At 49.4% G+C, this 18,063-nt stretch overlaps 1 protein-coding gene across 5 annotated transcripts in view; it reads left to right on the top strand.

Moving 5' to 3' along the window:
* Brinp2 (BMP/retinoic acid inducible neural specific 2) overlaps nucleotides 1-14,773 on the top strand; it is a 101,227-nt gene extending 86,454 nt beyond the window's left edge. For all 5 annotated transcript variants that reach the window (XM_058574488.1, XM_058574489.1, XM_058574490.1 and 2 more), the window contains 4 exons: nucleotides 6,476-6,581; nucleotides 9,397-9,633; nucleotides 10,997-11,219; nucleotides 12,741-14,773. In XM_058574488.1, the coding sequence (XP_058430471.1) occupies nucleotides 6,476-6,581; nucleotides 9,397-9,633; nucleotides 10,997-11,219; nucleotides 12,741-13,857 (1,683 nt within the window). In that variant the 3' untranslated portion in view covers nucleotides 13,858-14,773. The remainder of the gene's footprint in view (nucleotides 1-6,475; nucleotides 6,582-9,396; nucleotides 9,634-10,996; nucleotides 11,220-12,740) is intronic.
* Nucleotides 14,774-18,063: the final 3,290 nt, after the last annotated feature.

Below are 18,063 nucleotides of genomic sequence, written 5' to 3'. Positions count from 1 at the left end.
CAGACCTTGGCTCCCATCTGAGCATGCGCACAGCCACTGCTCATGGTGGCTTTATCACCCAACTTCTCTGAACCTCAGTTTCCTCATCCTAAAATGGTTGACTAATTGGAACAATTTCAACCCAGAAGAAGTTCTGTGCTATTTATTAAGAAAATGTAAGGATAGCACCAACCATGAGTGCAGCTTGAAAGGGGCTGATCCCTCTTCTTCTTAGCAGACTTGTAGGACCACTGAAGACCTATCCCCGCTGTCTTTCTAGTTTCATCTCTAAACAGTCCCTTTATCTTCCCCTCCACCCTCGCTCTCTGGCCTCCACTCTGCGCCCATCCCCATCCAGGAACCCAGTTCCACCGAAATGCCAGTCTGTATTAAAATGCTCCTTGCTTTCAGAGGTCACCTCCCGGCCACTTGCTTCTTGCCATGTTGCAATGTTTGTCTGTCCACCTAAGGGGCTCTTCCTTGCCCTTCTTTGCTCAGCTCGGGAAGATAACTCTAGGTGAAGCTTCTCCTGACTCCCAAGGTCGCTGATGCTCCTCTGGAGTGTTTGGAGCACACGTCTCTCTCACAGGGCTTGTCCTGTGAACTGTAATTGCCGGTTAACGTGATTATTTCCACCTGAGACTCTCAGGTCCTCGCGCGAGAGATTGAGTCCTGTTCAGCTCTGATTCCCTGTAAGAGTGCAGAGCTTGCCGCATTATGGGTAATGAGTAGACCACTCATTGCCAAATGAGGAATGGATGAAGAGAGTCCCTAGACCTGGCGTTCCCCACGTGCATGAGGCTGGTCTGCTCAGGGCTGGGCAAAGCATGTGAGCATGTTTAGTGGAAAGAGGAAGCTACTCAAGGTGCCTCTAGTTCCAAAATGGCTTATTAAGAGGACTCTGGTGAAGACTATCCCAGATCTCCAAGGACACGAACTCCAACCCAGGCATCTGGGCTCGTGAAGGATGGTCCTGCTCCCAGGTTGCCCCCTCTGTTTCCTTTCGGAACACGTGTCTCCACTCTCACCTCCCCCTGCCTCACCTTCCTGCTTCTCTTGTCTGAGAGTCACCGTCCGTTGATTCCAGACCTTTCTGTGCCTCCGTGGTTTCTTCATGTAGCTTTGCCTCACAGCAGCACTGATGCTGGCCCTGGCTGCACATCACCTTTCTGATTCACCTGTCATCCAGTGCCACCAGGGCAGGGACACTTCTTGTTCATTCATATGTCACCCCTCTGAGAAGGTGCTTGATAATCATCTAGGATCTCAATATTGTAAATATCTGCAATCGCCCTTGGATTTTTCTTCCTCAGTGGCACAGTTCTCAATTCTCTTGAGAAAAAAATTGTGGTCCAGAGTCCACAGGGGGCTTCAGAGTCTCTACCATGCCCACCTCTTCAGTAAAGCCGTGGTGGTGGAGTGGACGGCAGGTAGGAGTTGAAAACCACATCTATCATAAAGCCTGTGGGTGCATAGCTCATAAAACCACGAGCAAACAAGGCTGATGTCACGCCCTCTCCTACCTCCACCCTCCAAGTCTCAGTAGTTACAGATCCACTTGGAAAGGGACAGTACCCTGGCCACATCCGCAGCACATCCTCACTAGCTAATGTCTTTTGTGAGTGCCGTGGCACCTGCCATCTCCCTCCCTTACTGAACATGCCTTAGCGATGGTCAAGCTGGCTGCCAAGCGTCATCACTCTGGATGGGGTGGGTGGGGTGAGGGGGAGGGTTCTACTCATGAGAGAAAAGTCCTCCGGGGTATCTGCCTGTTTTTTTTTTTTTCTCTAAGCAAATGTGCACTTACCTTTTACTCTCTCTTAGCAACTTCTTTGCACTAATGTGGAGAAAGAGGTGCCCTGCTCCTGCCTGTTTATCTAACACCTTCCCCTGGGACCCCACTGAACATCTGAACATCCCTGTTGGTAGCAAGGTTTACCCTCATCAGCACACGCTTCTGTTATAGGTTTTGTCACCTTGCAGTTCAGCAGTTCACATGCGGCTCTCTCCCTCCCACACCCATGACAGTACATCCTGGAGCCCCAGGACTCTATGTCATGCACATGGCCCTCAGCCCCTTGATGGGGTCTGGCGTGTGAAAAGACGCTCAGTGGCAGCTACAGGGCAGGCTGCAGGTGAGCGGGAAACGAACTTCCTGAGGTGCAGAGGGTCGTGTTTGGACTCTTGAGCCTTGACATTTACTATTTCTATGACCTTATGGAGTCACTGAACTCTGTTTCACTCCTGTATGACCCTAGTGGCCAGCTGTTTACACTCAGATAATTTACCCAGCATTTATACTCAGAAAATACGGCTGCACTGGTTTTAAAAACACTGAAGCACTTCCATATACTTTATCCCCCTGTGTGCCACCCTAACAGCCTGTGCCTGCCCCAGGACTGTCAGGCCTCCTTTTCACAGCCAAAAAAGGGCAAATACACCCCAGGAGGTCTGCAGGCCTCCACCTGGGCACCGAGGCTGGCTTCCCTTCTGGGTGGTTCATGCACTCCTCCTGTCCTACCTCATGGGTACAACAGTGACTGTCACCTCTGACTCTGCCAGAGTGACACCAAATGATATAGTTCACATGCAAATACCTCACAAACTGTAAAGGGCTGTACACATATGTGTCCTCTCTGTAATTCCCTGGGAGAGATCAGAGCCATAAGGAAGGAAGAGAACCTTTTTCCTTAGAGCTCTGTTTAGTCAAAGGGTATGGAAGGATTTGGTGGGGACATTACGAGATGCTCATGAGCTCACTGAAGAGAACACACAAAAGTTCAGCTGGACCCCTGGCTGGTCAAAGGGAGCATGTCCTCATCTTTAAAATGACTTGTGGGACTTCCTGCTACAGCAGCCTGGGCTTCTCTCTGCAGCCGTGGGCAGCACACACCATTGGCTGGGCACTCCAGGTCCAGCCCCAGTGCTCACAAGTAGAAGCCCATTTACTGCGCAGGGCACATTGCAGGATAGGACAGAGCAGTCTGGGGGTGAGGACAGGGGCAGGACAGTGGGCTCCCGGAGTGAGGGTTTGCACGATCTGCTGTTTATGGGAAATCGGATGTGCTAATGAACCCGAGATCCATCAGGGCTTTCTGGAAGCAGGATGATCTCTGTCAACAGACCAATTAGCGCACAATTATTTTCCCTTTCTGAGGCTCTCTTTGAACATGGTGCCTGAGTGAACTGCACTTTGCCTTGCCTCTCTGGGCCTCTTTATAGTCTGCCAGAGCTGTCTGCCTTCTCTGAGGAGAAAACTCTAGGATTCTCTTGACGGACCCTTCAGAAGCTCTGTGGCTTTCACCACACTGGGGACGACGTGAGGAGGGGGCTTCTCAGCTATTCTGTTTACTCAGTCAATGCTGGGCAGTGCCTGCCAGGGAACCTTGGCCAGTTCCCGCTCTTCTTCCCTTCTCCTTACTTTCCTAGGAGAGAGATGGTCTTAGAGAACAGCAACAAAAAGAGCTAAGTCATCAGGATTTCCTGAAACCTGACCAAGCCTTCCCCACCCATGGAGCTCTGGCTCTGATGCTCCCCGACATCAGGAGATGAGCGCGAGGGTCAGGGTGAGGTCTCTTCCTCCTCCCCATCCAGTTAACAAAGGGGAGCTACACACACCCTCGCAGAGACCTGCCTGATTGTCTTCTTGTGGAATCATGTCAGGGCCAGTTCCAGACGGTGAACAAAATGGCAGAGGGGAGCAGATGGACCCTGGGTGGGAAAAGGAGTGGGGTAAGGGAGGGGACAAGAACCTTCCTATTGCGGCTGTCCTCTGGCCTGTCTCCCTCCTGGCCTCACATCTGACCTTTACATAGGGCTTGTCAGCTCCCTCCCTGCCTAGACCTGGTGGGTGAGTGATCAGTTCTGGAATGGGTAAGTGGGAAAGCCGAAACAAAACTTAGTGACATTTTGGTGACCAGCTTACTTGGAGGCAGAGACAGGCCAGTCTCCCCAATACCACACCCACTGTCGTACCTCTGCTGTCCAGCCCACCCTATTCCAGGAAGGACAGGCTTCCCCAGAGTTGCTAGGCTATCTCTTGGCCATAGCTCTTCTTGTAGGAACTCTTACTCCATATAGAAAGAGAAGACTTGGCTTTGGAGTGAGTCAGGCTTCCTCTTCCCAGTCCAGTGTGACTACTAGCTACTCACCCAGTAAGAAATATTGAGACCCCATGCTGTGGAGGGAAGCAGGTCCACGCGGAAGACCCTAAACACGCCTCCACTTATCTAAGCTTTTTACAGGCAATGACTTGGTCTTATTCATCTATGGTTTCTTGATATTCCTTAAGCATTTGTTAAATAAACAAATAAGTGAATGGAAGAATGAAAGAATAAGTCAAATGAATTCTAGCCCTGCTGGTGAGCAGCTGTGTGACCTTGGGTGCATTGTTTAACTCGTCTGGGTCTTGGTTTCCTGATCTGTAATACAAGGATAAAGATCCTGACTTCATGTCAATACGATTTATTTTCCCCATGTCAACATGCTGAGGAGCCGGCACATCACGATATACGTTGGATGGACTGGTCTGTTTAGAATTCTTTTTTTTTAGAGAGTGATGGCATCTTAAGTGGTTTCAGCCCTCTTTACTTTCTGCGGCCCTTTGACCTGCTTTCTCAGGAGACAAAAAGGTATTGAGCTGGAGTCAGAGGCTCAAAAGTTACAATCCTCACTAGCCCTGTGGTCTCAGGACCTGCAATTCTCTGAACCTCGGTCTCCTCTCTGGAGGGTGGCGGAGGTGAGATCTGTCCCTGTGAGCTCCTGCGAAGGTTCAGTGGAATGGAAGACTCAGAGAGGCCGCCTGTGCTCCTGTCCTGGTCTGGGTCCTGCTCCTCATCCACGGGTCTTGCTGCCTCTCAGGCGCTGTCTGTGCTGCCCCTAGGTCTGGGTCTCGAGTCACCTTTCTTTCTTCTCTCCCTCTCTCTCCCCTCCCCCGGCTGCTTGTCTTTCCAGAACCGTGTAGGGCTCCCCCTCTCCATAAAGCCTTCTGGGCCTGCTGGAAGCTCCAAGGATCTCTCCTGTCTCTCTCCTGCTGCAGTTTTAGTCAGTGTAGCGCTGCTTCTCCCTCGGCTACTCCGTCCCATGTGCATTTTTAAAGTGCAAGCCAAGCCGGCTCTGTGATGTGCTTGCGGGTTGGCGTGCCCCAGGGTGGCCAGCAGGGTGCTACACCTGTGCTATGCACTTTTGAGCCCAGGTGCTGTAGATCTCACTGCCCCATCTGTCCCCTCCCTTCCTGACCTGCCCACTTTCTACATATCCTTAGGGACCAGCTCAGACGGAATTTCCTGGGCCACTTCCTGTTTTCCCTCTGTGCAGAGCTATACGTTCCTCAGGGCTCCTTCTGCCACATTCTTATAAGTACCCCCCACCCCCAGGACTCATTCTGTAACTTGTACATCTTTGTGTCCACCCGGCAAAGCCTAGAACACGTTCCTCTTACGTTCTCTGAGTCATTGAGTACCTACTGTATGCCAGGCACTGAACTAGCTGCTGTCAATCACATGGTAAGAAAAATAGTCTGAGCTCATCTCTGTGGAGGTCATAGTGTGTGGGGCCCAGACATGAACCAGCCCCTCCCAGAAAAGGAGCTGAAACTGCAGCTCACGCAGCAGCAAAACAGAGGTGCCTGGAGCTCCAAGAGGAGGTCCGAGGTGTCGGGGTGCACTTCCTTGAAGAACTCCAGCGAGGTACTCCATGAATGTGTCATGAATTGTGTGGAACTGAACAGTGGCTGCTCAATAAATACTGGTTGATTGGTTGATTGATTGTTGGCAAAGACTTCAGGGATCCTGAGAAGAAAGGGCCTCGGGTCCCCATCATTCTTATTACATAATTATTTTAGTGCATTTAAAGCTCCCCATTTTTCATCTGATACTTTAAACATCAGGGAAAACTGATGGGCCAACTTTATAATATTTTAAAATGACTCTATGGTGTTTTGCAATATTACATGGCTATAAGAGTTTATGTATATTTAATACACTTATTAAAATATGCAGCGAGCCCATGGCTGATTTTCTCTAAGGACATCTCGGTGTTGAGGTGGGACTTAAATGTTTAATACTAATAATAATACTCATATCTCATATTTCTCTAGTGCTTTCCATTCTCGGGATCCCTAAAGCCTGTGAGGCCCACATCAGGTGGCTGCAGCTGGGATCAGCAGCAGGCTCACAGGGACCACATCTGGCCCCACCTTCCTCTGGGGAAGACTCTGACTTACGGGTCACACCTCTTCTCCAGCTTCCTCAGCCCCCATTGCACTTCCTCTTCCCCAACACAGATTCCCTTTAGCTGTCTCTGGAAGGCTTCTCCTTAATGTGACACCGGGCCACCAGCTATACCTCAGAGACACTCCCTGTCTCGGGACAAGGAAGCAAAGTGACTGTGTTCCTTTGGTTGGACAGGGACAGGGTGGGAGTCTCCATTGGATGACTGGAGAAGGAGAAGCTCCCTCCTGTTTCCTCAATCCGTATCCTGCCCCTTCCTTCTCTAGGTCACAGAGACCAGGACCGGTCCTCTGGGTTGCAGCAACTATGACAATCTGGACTCGGTCAGCTCTGTCCTGGTGCAGAGCCCAGAGAACAAAGTGCAGTTACTAGGTAAGCAGCTCCGTGACGGTTTTCGTACTGCTTACACCCGGTGGGAAACCCAGATCTCCAAAGAGCTAGGAAAGGTCCTGCCTTCCCATTCGGTGAGGCCCTTCTTGCAACAAGAACTGCCACAAATTCTGGGACCCATGTTTAATAACTTTCCATCATTCTTTTGAGAAGACTCCTGATGCCCTCCACCGAAGACCCACTGATCCCACCACTTACACCTAAATCCTCCCATCTCATATTCCTCCTCAAAATCCCCGACACCATCCTAGAAGGAATGGCACTTCCACCCTCAGAAGCCTTGACCTAGTTCAGTGATCTGCTTTGTTACTCGGAAAGTCTCTCTGCTTTATCCTAAAGACTTGCAGAGGAATAACTGGTCTTTGCAGAGTCATGAGGAGGTCACCACCTTTAGCTCAAATAAGAGATCTACAAACTTTGGGACCGCTGGTTACTGCGACAGTGACCTGGGCATGGCTCCTGCTTTCTGTTATTAGTTTGTGGTCTTCCAAGGAGCTTCAAAGTCAGGAGGAGAGTTTGAGAGAAACTGGAGCCTTTTGACTGGAGACAGAAGGAGAACTGGGAAAGAAAAAGGCAAGGGAACCATGCTAGGTCTGAGGGCTGGAGATAAGGGGAGGCCACACTCCCTGCCCTCCGTTCCCCAGGCATCTTACGGGAAGAGCTATGCAAACTGAGTCAGGAAGAAAAGCTCATTTTTCTTACGGCTTAACTGAATTGGACTCTGTTTAAGATATTATTGTCTCAGCATTACAAAATCAATAGCCCTCACCCAGGATCTACGATTACAAATTCCAGGCAACCTGAGCCAGATACGACCCAGTAATGCTTTAGGAATCCAGAAATATATAATAAAGAAGAGTAAAACGCGATTTTATTTAGGGCTACCTAATACAATTAGCATCTCTCCTCCCCATTCCTGCAGGGGCTGGGTGTGTGTCTGGAAATTAGTGATGAGTAAAGTTCAAAAAGTCTAGTGGTTCATTTGGAATTGTTGATGCCATTGAATTTTATAGCTATCACTCATGCAGACGTTGCTTGGGGCACTTATTTTATAGCAATGGGAAATGAGAACATGCTAAGGAGGAGGAGGGTCCTGGGGGTGGAAGGAGAGGGTGTGTGGGGAGGATGTTGTAGTGCCTTGGTGGCACAGAGACAGGAAAGGACTTCAGGAGCAGTTCTGAATAGGAAGCAGACCTCAAGCAAGAAGAACAACAAATGTCCACTGTGGCTGACAATTTTAAGTGATAGTTTGAAATCTGCCAAGGCTGGGATAAACATTTTAGACAGTGTGATTTACTGCCAAGGTCAAGGTCAAGGTCAAGGGTGTGAAAATAGAGCCAGCATACTTTTGAGATAAAAGGAGCCCTTATATTCAGAAGTCCCCCAATCCCCCGTTCTCCTGGCATAAGGGCCCACAGGATCTGTACTGCGGGAGCTTCCTGCAGGTCTGACTTTGACCATGGCCCAGGCTGCATCCCAAGGCACAACCATCCTTCATTCTCCATTGGTAGGCTTCCAACAGCTACCTTGTCTGTGGCTTGAAGCCAACCAGGAGTATGTTCTGCTGCTGGTAAATTGACATCCATCATAGATGGTTGAAAACACTGAAGCTTGGAGAAATGTAGTGTTTAATATCCAAGATTAGAGGAAGCCAGTTGGAAGAGATCTGAGAGCCATTCAGATCTATCAGTCCTGACTGATCTGGGGGCACTGACCACCATCCTGTTTTCAAGTTTCCTTAAGAGTTCAATCTTATTAGGATGGGGAAGCCATTCCCAAGTACGTGATATGGTGGGACAAGGACAGAGTCTGCCACCAAGCAAATTCTACCAGTTCTGTGACTCGGGAAGGCCATTGTCTTTGGGCTTGAATCACCTTATCTATAAAAACCATATAGTATAGGGGCTGGGGATACAGTTCAGTTGGTAGAGTGCTCATCTAGTATACACAAGACCCTGGGTTCAATCCCCAACACCACAAAGAACAAAAACAAATAAACAAACAAAAAACAGTATAGCTGGGTGCAGGGGTGTGCACCTGTCATGTCAGCTACTCAGGAGGCTGAAGTAGGAGGATCACAAATTTGAGGCCAGCCTGGGCAACTCAGTGAGGCCTTATCTCAAAATAAAAAAAATAAATAAAAAGGACTGAGCTGGTAGCTCGGTAGAATGCCCCTGTGCTCAATTTCTAATACATTACTGAAATAAATAAAAACTGCAGTATGATGATCATGAGTGTTACTAGCAATCTCACATAGAAGGTACTGGCATAGGTGTTGAGTGAAGTTCACTGGCCACTGTTTCTAAACAGGGCAGCCTCCTTAGTCATCAGGGCTGGGGTGGGACACCAGGAGAGTCAGATCCAGGAATGCCCTAGCATGCCTACTGCAACCTCAGTTAAGCTAGAAATAGGATGGCTGTCGGAGGCAGAGCCGACCCTTCAAGCCTCGACTCCTCCCCCATGAGAGCTGTAACATCTTCCTGTTTTCCATTCTAGAAATGCTGATACGTAGCCAACAAGCTTGTTCTTGCAATATGCACAGTCTCAATTGGGCTGGTGTGAGGGGTCAAGTTAACTGTTGGGCTTTGGTGCTCCTTGTCCACATTTTCAGTTCACTGGGGCAGGGATACCCCTCTCTCCCAAACGGCATAGTGGGATCAGGCCCAGGAGGGACCATTCTTGAGCCCAGGACTCACAAGTCAGCAGAACTGCAGCTCAGGTTCCTGCAGATCGGGGTGTGGGGAACTGAGTCCCCACCGATTCTGCCCAGTGATTCCTGGACACACCCCTTCCCCAGGCCTGCAGGTGCTGCTGCCCGAGTACCTGCGTGAGCGTTTTGTAGCTGCGGCCCTGAGCTACATCACATGCAGCTCTGAGGGGGAGCTGGTCTGCAAGGAGAGTGACTGCTGGTGCAAGTGCAGCCCCACTTTCCCAGAATGCAACTGTCCGGACGCCGATATCCAGGCCATGGAGGACGGCTTGCTGCAGATCCAGGACGCCTGGGCCACTCACAACCGGCAGTTTGAGGAGTCAGGTGAGCAGCCGGCTGGCCCAGAATCCCTCCCTGCCAAAGAGGGGCTGACTGTGAAGTGCAATGGCAAGAACACGGTGGATTTGGTTTGGAACCCAACTCGGTCACTATCTCCATGGCCTTAAGCAGGTAGGATCAGAACCCAGAGTCTCAGAAGCTTGAGTTTATCTTTATGTAAGTAGATATAATCCCGACCCAAGAAGTATGTTTTAAAGACTTAACAAGCTATGATAAATATCACTGAGGACAGAGCTTGTGGGTCTTGTTTGCTACTGATCCTGCAGTTCCTAGAACAGAGCCTACAATAAGGGGCACAAGAAATACTTGCTGAATAAACCCAGAGTGTAGAATGGCTCCAGGTGGCACCCGTGGAAGCTAGTGGTTGCTTGTTGTGTTATAACTGATATCAATGTCACCTGGATTCTAAGGAATGGGTTTTGCATCTTTACCTTATTATTGGCCAGCTTGAAGACCGTGGGTTGGCTGGATGCCCCTTCTCATGCTCCAGTTTCCCCGTGTGTGAAAGAGTGAGGTGGTGTGAATCACTTGAGGGAGGTCGCTAAGAAGAACACCACAGCACGTAGCCCATGCTTTGGGCAACGGTGGTGGGCTATATTCCAGAACATCATTTCAGGCCTTCACCACGGGAGCTACTCTCAGGAGTATAGGAGAGTGTCAGTCCCCCACCAGGAAACCTGAAGGTTACAGGCATCAAGTAAAAGCAGAGCCGAGGAGAGAGACCTGAGCATGAGTTCAGAAACACCGAGTGCCAGAGAGCTCTGAGGAGGGCGCAGGTAGGAGCAGGGAACCCGAGCCCCAAAGCACAGGGCTTCCAGATGAGCCACAGGAAAGAATGGCCATCTGACCGGGAGGCAGAGAGAAGGGTGTGCAAGGAGAGCCTGGTCACAGGGACTGAAAGGTCTCTAAGATTTCTGAGCCGAGCATGGCGCTGTCCTTGGCCTGCCTGTGACACGCTCCCCGCGTCCATCAGGACGTCCCCATGTTATTGAAGATCAGCCTGAGACGGTGCTGCGGATACTCACAGGGAGGTGTAAAGGGGGGAAGAGATGCAGCCCAAGGCCATGACCAAGAGCTGGACCTCTGGCCCTCCAGGTGGTGGCAGAGATCTGTTTTGAAATTCAGAAAGGGGTAGGAAGCATTGAAAACTCCCGAAGCCATGTTTCGTGGTGTGTTAATTGTTTATCAATAAAGCTATAATTAGTAAAATGGCAAAAGAACCCAGGACATGGATGTGAGCCTCCTTCTTCATGCGGTGACCCTCAGGGGTCCCTGGTCTGGGAGCACCGCTGCCTCCCAGCCCTCTGCACAGCAGGGCCTCCGTCAGCTCCTGTTTTCTCACCCACAGAAGAGTTCCAGGCCCTGCTGAAAAGGCTGCCCGATGACCGGTTCCTGAACTCCACAGCCATCTCCCAGTTCTGGGCCATGGACACTGGCCTCCAGCACCGCTACCAGCAGCTGGGAGGCAGCTTGAAAGTGCTGTTCAAGAAGACCCATCGGATCGTCCGCCGCCTCTTCAACCTCTGCAAGCGCTGCCACCGGCAGCCTCGCTTCCGCCTTCCCAAGGAGAGGTGAGCACTCTGGGCCAGAGCCAGAGCATAGCGCCCCCTGCAATAGCCCACAAGGACAGGGAGGACCCGTGTCTAGCAGGGAAGGTCAGAGAGTGAGACACACACAGCCATTTGATTCCCATGATCATGACCTTCTCACAAGGGCAGTTCCCAATGGCGAGTTGTGTCTGAAGTTAGAAAGAGAAAGAGACTAATTTTACTTGTATCTAAATTATAGTAGATTCAAATACTGTTCTGATTGTACTCTCATTCTCACTCATTTCCATTTTAACAAGTCTTTTAAGAAAGAGAGGGGTGGAGTTAAAGCTCATACACCAATTGCATATAATAAGAAAGACACATTGGGTTGTCCAAACAATGGACTGCTTTGGTCACAGGAAGAAGGAATTCCGAGTCCCAGGCCCTCGAAGACCTAGCGGGGCCATGTTGTCACAGGCATCATCACCCACCCATCCGTTCCTTCATTCCAAGGCTCTTATTAACTTCATATTCCATGGCCGACTATTTAGCTGCAGGGAATATTATTGAGTAGGAAAGATTTAACAAACACACAGAAACATAAAAACTAGAAACTTATAACTATGTGGCAGCCACTTATATTCTCTGTGGCAGAACATAAATCAAAGGGATGGTCTCCAAGAGGCACAGATCAGAGAGGGAAGACTTCTTGGAGAAGGGCATGTTGGGCAGGTTGAGCAGGAAGAGATAGAGACCGTCTGGATCACACAGGGGAGACAGCGTTCTAGAGGGGGAGCCTGGCTACAGCAGTCCAGGGGTTGGGCTCTACTTGAAGCACACAGGTGAGTGGAGAGGAAGGATCAACAGGATTTTTGAGAGGGTTCATTTGTTTTCAACAACTAAGTACAAATGGCTCCCACCTACCAGAAACAATCTTGATCTCTGAGAAGATGCTGGTCACTAACACAGTGCCCCGGTCTCCCTGTGTTTGCAGGAGGGAAGTGGTCTAGAAGCCAGGAAACAACAACAAACATAATAATTTTGGACACTGAGAATGACCATAGGTTGAATGAAAACAAGGTTGGTTCCTTCGAATAGGATGTCAGGAAAGACCTCTCTGAGGATGTAGCAGAACTTCAGGAGAGCCAGTCATAGGAAATTCCCAGTCCCGGTGAAGAGTGATTGCAGCCGAGCAGATAGAAAGGAAGAGAGCCCTTGAAGTGGAGATGAAGTCAGCAAGAAATTGTTGGAGTATTTGGAGCGTCTTCTAATGTAGAAGACTGAAAACCAAAATTTGATACTAAAGATGCTGGAGATCTTCCATTTTTGAAAAAAAGAATGAGACTATCGTATGGCTGCTCATAGTCTGGTGTCAGATATTTCTGGGCTGATCCTTCAGATGCAGCTCTTGGCTTTACTCAGTGGGTCCAGAGGGGAGCAGCAGGGTGCCCACCACTCAGAGAACTTGGGGTGTTGTCTTCATCGGAACCTCCTGCTCTGAGGGATGTTGGTGGCGTGAAGCTTCTTTTGACTCTTGCTTCATCTTTCTCTCTCTTCCCCAAGGTCCTTGTCCTACTGGTGGAACCGAGTCCAGTCCCTCCTCTACTGTGGAGAAAGCACCCTCCCTGGCACCTTCCTGGAACAGAGCCACAGCTGCACCTGCCCCTATGACCAATCTTCCTGCCAGGGCCCCATCCCCTGTGCCTTGGGTGAAGGGCCCGCCTGTGCCCGCTGCGCTCCAGACAACAGCACACGCTGTGGGAGCTGCAACCCCGGCTACGTGCTGGCCCAGGGGCTGTGCCGGCCAGAGGTGGCCGAGTCCCTGGAGAACTTTCTTGGGCTGGAGACGGACCTGCAGGACCTGGAGCTGAAGTACCTGCTGCAGAAGCGGGACAGCCGCATCGAGGTCCACTCCATCTTCATCAGCAACGACATGCGTCTGGGCAGCTGGTTCGACCCTTCGTGGAGGAAGCGCATGCTGCTCACCCTGAAGAGCAACAAGTATAAGCCTGGGCTAGTGCACGTGATGTTGGCCTTGTCCTTGCAGATCTGCCTCACCAAGAACAGCACCCTGGAGCCTGTCATGGCCGTCTACGTCAACCCCTTTGGGGGCAGCCACTCTGAGAGCTGGTTCATGCCCGTGGATGAGGGCAACTTCCCCGATTGGGAAAGGACTAACGTGGATGCAGCTGCCCAGTGCCAGAACTGGACTATCACCTTGGGGAACAGGTGGAAGACCTTCTTTGAGACAGTCCATGTTTACCTGCGGAGCCGAATCAAGTCCCTAGACGACAGCTCCAATGAGACGATCTACTATGAGCCGCTAGAGATGACGGACCCCTCGAAGAATTTGGGCTACATGAAAATCAATACTTTGCAGGTCTTTGGCTACAGCCTGCCCTTTGACCCAGATGCCATCCGGGACTTGATCCTCCAGTTGGACTACCCATACACTCAAGGTTCCCAGGACTCTGCGCTCTTGCAGCTGATTGAGCTCAGGGACCGGGTGAACCAGCTTTCCCCACCCGGCAAAGTCCGGCTCGACCTTTTCTCCTGCTTACTCCGGCATCGGCTCAAACTGGCCAACAATGAGGTGGGCAGGATCCAGTCCTCCCTGAGGGCTTTCAATTCAAAGCTGCCAAATCCTGTGGAGTATGAGACGGGCAAACTCTGTAGCTAACTGGGGGGGGGGGGGACCTCCTCCAGTGCCAGGCAGGGAGAGGATCCCCAAATCCAGGGTGCAGAGAGAATCCAAGCCCTGCCTTAGTGCCAACAGGAGACGTTCAGCACCCAGGACCTGGGACCCTAAAGCTTGGGTTAAGCAGGCCAGAGAGAAACGGCCTCTGCACCTGTGCACAGATGTGCGCGCCCTGGAGGTCATGCACACGCACACACACACACACACACACACACACGCACTCACACTCACACACCCTCACTGGAGGCTGCAGCTCAGTGGCCTGGAACCTGCAGCCGGTGCTTTCTCAGATGAACGCAGTTGGAGGAGAGGAGCCAAAGAAGAGGTGGAGAAGAGCCAGCCCCATCATGCAACCAACAGAAACCCTTCAAGTGATTCTTGTCACTCGGGAAAGCCAGAGGGGACAAAAATGGGCGGGGAGGGAGTTCTTCCTCCCCTCTGCGGAGTCACTTTTGTATTCTTTTTAACCAAATTTCTTAAAATGTCGTTCCTGTGGCTGCCTACGTTGGTTCCTCATTTTTGTACACTGCCTCCTCTGTCCCCTCCAGGCCGAGCTCACTGCTCTTGGAGTCGCTTCCTTAGGAGGCCTGGAGGTGCAACCAGCAGGGGAACCCAGGCCCCCGGGGCGGGCGGTGCCTCCTGGCTCAGCCCCTCCACCCCTCCCTCCAGAGCCACCCTCCAAGCCGAGTCCCAGGCTCCCCTGGTGGCCCCTCGGAGCTCCTCTTCCCTCGGCACCTGTTCTGTCCAAGACAGCAGCTCCATCAAGACAGAGACAATGTATAGGGAAATGTTCTTTTTTAAAAAAAAACAACAACAAAAAATATTTATTTTGTGATTGTTTTCCTTGTCAATCTGCTCTAGCCACCTGAACATCTGAGTAAAAAGTTACTTGATTTAATATATATTTTTAAAAGGCCTTTTTTAGGGGGAAAAATGAGAGAAATAAGAGAAAGAAAGAGCGTAGTTCCTTGGGTCGCCTGGATGTTTTGTAACTGCTATGTGTGAGACACCGGTGTCCATGGATGGGGGCTGTTGCTGCGTGGAGGCTGGTTGATCAGTATGCTCACAAGTCAGGGTATGCCTGTGGTGACTCGGGATGAGGGATATGTGTGGACAGACAGACAGACAGATAGACAGATTAAATGAGAGGTGAGGCGGAATGCTCCAAGAGAGTTCTCTGACCGCACCCATCCTCTCCTCTCCCACCTCCCCCAAATGCGAGGATTGAGACAGGTCCTATGACCAGGGATTCCCCTATTGTGACAAGAGTTTGAAAGTCCTTGCTTCAAAGGAATTGCAGCCTCTGTTCTGGGCCAGTGCTGGAAGGGGGCTCCTCCTTGTTGCTGCGGTGGTGGGCTTCGGAAGCATTCCTCAGAGTCCTGTTGTCTGGGGTAAATTAGGAAAGGTGCAAATGTGGCATTGGCTTCCCAGCCTAAAAAGGAGCTCTGACACCAGCCAGAATGGTGCACCCTTGTCCCCTTAGAGCCTTCTGCCAGTGGGAAGTGTCGCTTCGCAGCATATCATTTGATACGGAACCACTTCTCTGTGCTCCACATGTTCCGAGTATAACGCGTAGGCATGACAACCCTGGTTTTATTCAGAAGGAAGTCGCCACATAAATACTAAGTAGTCTATTCCCTAACTGCGGTGCATCTTGGTTGGTAGAAAATAGGAGACAATGAGAAGATGGTCATGTCTTATCTGCCCAAGAGTCTTCTGTGCTTATTTGTTGCATACAGAGGAATTTGATATCACATTTAATCATCGAACCATCTTTCAACCTACAAGAATCTGAAATCCTTGGTAAATAAGCAGCCTGGGGTATTTCAATACAGCTCCTCTGAAGGCTTCCAGGATAGAAATCCAGAGTGATGGGATGAGGGAAGGGTGAACACAGCTATTGGCTAGTGCAGTTCAAGTCCTTTCTTGCTTTGTGAGTTTATCATACCAAGCTCCTTGCCTGTGACTAGCAGATGACATCTTCATCAATGGGAGTGTTGAGGGGTACCAGAGGAGGGTGATTTGGGTGGGAAGCTTGTTGCAATGGTAGAAAGAAAGGCTTTGATCCCTTCCAGTGATGGGATTTGAGAGGTTTAGAGCAGACACTGATGTCTGATTTTAGCAATCCAAATCATCACGTCTAATGCTGTAGGAGTGGGTGGACAGAAACTCACTCATGAATTAAAGGCACACTTTTTCACGTGGCAAATAGTTAACTGCCACACACAGCAATATTCAGAGTGGGAAGATAGCAAAGCAGGACGGACTGCACAGAATTAGCAGAGTGGACTCTCAGTGGCAGGACCAAGAGTGCCCGAGAGGAAACTGAATCAACACACAGGGCTCACATCCCAACAGGGCCAGGTGCATAGCTGAGCTGAGGGGTGGGACATCTCAGCCACTTGTCTCTGAATCTGAGACCAGACTGGGGTGGAGAAAGCACACTATAGAGCTACTAGTAAGAATGCCACTTTCACTTATTTCCGAGATAAGAGATCTTATTTTGAGAGGACTGGGGAAAGGTGATGGCGAGGTGTATTATGATTTCAGGAATATATGCATCTGGTTATAGAAACTTCCAATTCTGGCTGCTGCTTGAAGGTTTAAACTCTGAAGCTGTGTATCTGCTCCATCTGAAAGTATGACTATATATTGGCAAATGGTTAGGAGTGCCCTTTTGAACTCAGGTGCAAGTAACCTTGATAGAAGGCTTAAGCAAACAATAAATTATAGGAGTAGAAAGTTTTTTATATTTTACCTACTCATCTGTTCTCAGCGATGGATGTTTGACTCATTCATTCTGGAACAGTGATGGAGTGTCTGGTGTAGAAGAGCATGGGGTATAGCCGCAGACCAAAGACTTTGCTTCTGGAAGGCAGGCCTGAAGGTGCAAAGGATGGGCAGGATCTCTTGCAAGGATTGTACAGACTTGAAGCCATTAGTTCATCAGTTTCTGGTAGAACTAGGCTGAGAGAGATTTGATGGTAAGAAAAGGCTGTCCACAATTGAAATTTTCATCTGTAAGGTCTATAATAATCAAAAGATGTGAGCCACCTATTTTTAGTCACAGTTGCAAATAAAGAATTGTCATTAATTAGTACTGGGTTGTCAGTGTTGGTGAACTCATTGTGGAATTAAGAATTAAATCACAATTCAGTTACTACCATGCATTATATAAGAACAATCAGGAATTCAAGCCTAAATTGTAACCCCAAAGAACGAATACATCAAATGCTAATCTGCCCTAATGCTTGAGACTAATACCTCTAATACTAAATAATATACTTAATACCTGCTACTAATAATATAATGCTATGTTCTGCAAGTCTACTCACGTGTGGAAAAACAAAGCACAGATGGAGATATCAATTTTCAATACTGGGTATCACAAATTGTTCAGAACAAATTCTTAGCTTCTTTTCAATAACACGAAAATACCAGTCATGATAGGTGGAGCTGCCTTAAGAGTAGACAAAATACTAGGTCCTGCCCCAAAATATCACCTCCAAAATCTGTGATTTCTTCAGATAGTCTTGCATTCCACAGAGGCCCCCCCCCACTTTTTTGCTATTATAGTCTGCATTAAAGCTAAAATATCCTTTGGAAGAAATAGCCTTACAAATTAACCCAATGGCAACCTAGAGAATTAGATTTTTGGAGTTGGAAGTTTTCTAGAGGTCATCCAGTCTAATGTGCTCATTTCTGACATGAGGAAAAAGAGGTTAAAAAGATTGAGAGAATAGAGCTTTTCCAAGGTTGTATCTATCAGTAGAGGAAGAGCAACCTCTTCAGGTGCCCTCTATGCCTCTCTTTGCCAATAAATGACATCAGGGTCCTGGAGTAGGAGAGAGGCCCATGTTTAGTACTTAGAAGTGTGGGGTGGAGAAGAGAGACAATCTTCTAGGGAAGAGAAGACTCCTCAGAGATGGGAGGATCTTAAGTATTTTTTCCTGTAATTGGTTCTAGCAAGAAGAGTCAGCTACTAAAACAAGGAGAAGACTGAAGATTCTCCCCTGAAAAGCTTCACGTACAGAGTACACCTCTCCATCTAGGCTGGGGAGAGAGCAGTCAACCGGCCGGCTCTCTGATGACCCTAGCAGCTCAATGTTTTCGAATTGCAATAAGCTGCCTCTAATTTGTTGTTATTTTCTATAAATTACCAACGGAGAGCTTGTAGATCATTAAAAT

This window comes from Marmota monax, unplaced genomic scaffold (assembly GCF_021218885.2).
Source record: "Marmota monax isolate L192 unplaced genomic scaffold, Marmota_monax_Labrador192_F-V1.1 WCK01_AAM20220418_F8-fsc00055, whole genome shotgun sequence".
In the NCBI taxonomy this organism is placed as follows: Eukaryota; Metazoa; Chordata; class Mammalia; order Rodentia; family Sciuridae; genus Marmota; species Marmota monax.
Note: the sequence above shows the minus strand (reverse complement) of the source record. Positions and strands in the feature narration are given on the sequence as shown.